General features: G+C 66.0%; 1 protein-coding gene across 1 annotated transcript; it reads left to right on the forward strand.

The window, feature by feature from the left end:
- The first annotated feature begins 409 nt into the window (after positions 1–409).
- Positions 410–2495, forward strand: POU4F1 (POU class 4 homeobox 1). Its single transcript, XM_072344468.1, has 2 exons — positions 410–777; positions 1411–2495. Exons 1-2 carry the CDS (start codon positions 655–657, stop codon positions 2455–2457), a joined length of 1170 nt encoding a protein of 389 aa, XP_072200569.1. The 5' UTR covers positions 410–654; the 3' UTR covers positions 2458–2495.
- Positions 2496–2881: the final 386 nt, after the last annotated feature.

Raw genomic sequence — 2881 nt, forward strand, 5'->3', positions numbered from 1 at the left:
GACTATGGAGAGGAGATGGGGGGAGGAAATGTGTGGGAACCGATAGCCCCTAAGTGCCTCAAACCAATGTCCATCACATGAGTTATTCTGGAGGAAGCAGCTAATAACGGGGAAGTAACGTTGCGAGGCCGAAAGGAGGGGGAATCTCCGCACGGACCTCAGCCAAGAACGGGGGGACATTGGCGAGGGGCCGGGCCCGAGACAGCCACAGGTGCGGCCGCTCTGAGAGCCGCCCCGCGCCTGCCCTGGCGATCCGTGCGCGCTGCGGGAGGTGCGGAGCGGGGAGGCGGGAGAGGAGGAGGAGGAGGAGAAGAAGGAGGAGGAGGAGGAGGAGGAGAAGGAAGGGGGGGGAGACAGCTGATGCCTGTCAAAGCCGCAGCAGCCACGCTCTCGCGAGAGCCCGCCCGGCTGTAGCCACGGGATGCGGGGCTCAGGTGCGCGCAGAGCGCAGCGCAGCGCGCCCGGCGCCGGGCAGCGGCAGGCAGAGGAGTGAGCGGCGGGGGCCGGAGGGAGCCTCACCGCCCGCCCAACCCAGCGCAGCCCGGCCCGACCTCGGGCGGCTGCCTCCGGCGGGAGGGAAGAGGGCAGAGAGCCGGAGAACACTTTCCGCCCTACTTGAGGAGTGTTTGTGGATTTACATGCCAAGCCTTCAAGATGATGTCGATGAACAGCAAGCAGCCGCATTTTGCCATGCATCCCACCCTACCTGAGCACAAGTACCCCTCGCTGCACTCCAGCTCGGAAGCGATCCGGAGAGCGTGTCTGCCAACGCCGCCGGTAAGGGACGGGCGGCTCCGGCTCCCCTTGCCTCCTCCTCTCCTTCCTTCTTTCTCTCCACTCTTCTTTCTCTCCTTCCTTCTTTCTCTCCTTCCTTCCTTCCTTCTCTCTCTCTTTCTTCCCCCCCCCCCCCCCCCACCCCCCTCCCGTTCCCCTCTCTCTCCTGGTTGCTGCATGTCTGTGTATGTGCATTAATAAAAAAACCGCTGCGAGGCACATTCTGACAAGCGGCGCTTAATGTTTTTTTCATGTCTTCCCCTGCAATCATCGGAGCGCTGTGATCTTTTTTGAAAGCGGCGTTCGCGCGGCGCTCCGACTTCAGCCGCGCTTCGCGTTCCTTTCTATCACTCGGCCTCTGAGAGGGAGCGCGCGGTGCGTGCGTGGCACCGTTCGTGGCCAAGAGTTACAGATCCGTTTCTTCTCCTTTCTCTCCTTCCTTTTCTCTTTTATTTTTCGCATTTGTTTCTTCCCCTCGCACCCTGTCCACCCCTTTCCCCCCTCTGCTCCGTCCTCGGCTCCCCCCTCGCCTCATTCCTCCCCACCATTCCGTCCTCTGTCCCCTCTCTGTCGCCCCTTACCCTTTTCCCTGCCGCCTCTCCCCGCCGCCCCCCGCTCTGTTCTGTGTCCCCGCAGCTGCAGAGCAACCTCTTCGCCAGCCTCGATGAGACGCTGCTGGCTCGGGCCGAGGCTTTGGCCGCCGTCGACATCGCCGTGTCGCAGGGCAAGAGCCACCCCTTCAAGCCGGACGCCACGTATCACACCATGAACAGCGTCCCCTGCACCTCCACCTCCACCGTGCCCCTGGCGCACCACCACCATCACCACCACCACCACCACCAGGCGCTGGAGCCCGGCGACCTCCTGGAGCACATCACCTCGCCCTCCCTGGCGCTCATGCCCGGCGGCGCCGGCGGAGGAGGCGGCGGCGGCGGCCACGACGGGGCGGGCGGCGGAGGCGGCGGGGGCGGCGGCGGCGGGGGCGGCGGCGGAGGGGGCGGCGGAGGCGGCGGCCTCATCTCCAGCTCGGCGCACCCGCACCCGCACATGCACGGCCTGGGCCACCTCTCGCACCCGGCCGCCATGAACATGCCGTCGGGGCTGCCGCACCCGGGGCTGGTGGCTGCGCACCACGGCGCGGCGGGGCAGGTGGCCTCGGCGGCGGCCGTGGTGGGGGCGGCGGGGCTGGCCTCCATCTGCGACTCGGACACGGACCCGCGGGAGCTGGAGGCCTTCGCCGAGCGCTTCAAGCAGCGCCGCATCAAGCTGGGGGTGACCCAGGCCGACGTGGGCTCGGCGCTGGCCAACCTGAAGATCCCGGGCGTGGGCTCGCTGAGCCAGAGCACCATCTGCCGCTTCGAGTCGCTGACGCTGTCGCACAACAACATGATCGCCCTCAAGCCTATCCTGCAGGCCTGGCTGGAGGAGGCCGAGGGGGCCCAGCGGGAAAAAATGAACAAGCCCGAGCTCTTCAACGGGGGCGAGAAGAAGCGCAAGCGGACTTCCATCGCCGCCCCGGAGAAGCGCTCCCTGGAGGCGTACTTCGCCGTCCAGCCCCGGCCCTCCTCCGAGAAGATTGCTGCCATCGCTGAGAAATTGGACCTCAAAAAGAACGTGGTGCGGGTTTGGTTTTGCAACCAGAGACAGAAGCAGAAACGGATGAAATTTTCCGCCACCTATTAGGGGGAGGGGTCGGGGAGGGGCGCGGGGGGACCGAGGGACCGAGGGACTGCGGGGAACGGAGGGTGGGAGCGGGGCAGCGCCGTCGATGATTCGCACCAAGAGGCGCCGGGACGGCCCCAGAGGAAGGACGGGTGGGGGGGGGGGCTCAGACTGCCGCGGGGCCGTAGCCCCGTCCCCTCTGCCCCCTTCCCAACTCCCCCCCTCCCGCCCCGGTAGAAGGAACAGCACCGCCACGCACCGACGGTACCGCGGCAGCCACGAACCCGGCACTGAGTCCCAGCTTTCAGCAGGAAAACAAAACCGTGCCACGAGCCGAGGGCGGAACTGTCGGTGACGATGCTACGTTTGCTTTGGTTTGGGCCTCTTTTCATTACTTTGGTTTCTTTCCCTTTTCCCTTTGCTTGAGAGATGAGGACGGCGGTGC

Source organism: Excalfactoria chinensis, chromosome 1 (assembly GCF_039878825.1).
Source record: "Excalfactoria chinensis isolate bCotChi1 chromosome 1, bCotChi1.hap2, whole genome shotgun sequence".
Classification (NCBI taxonomy): Eukaryota; Metazoa; Chordata; class Aves; order Galliformes; family Phasianidae; genus Excalfactoria; species Excalfactoria chinensis.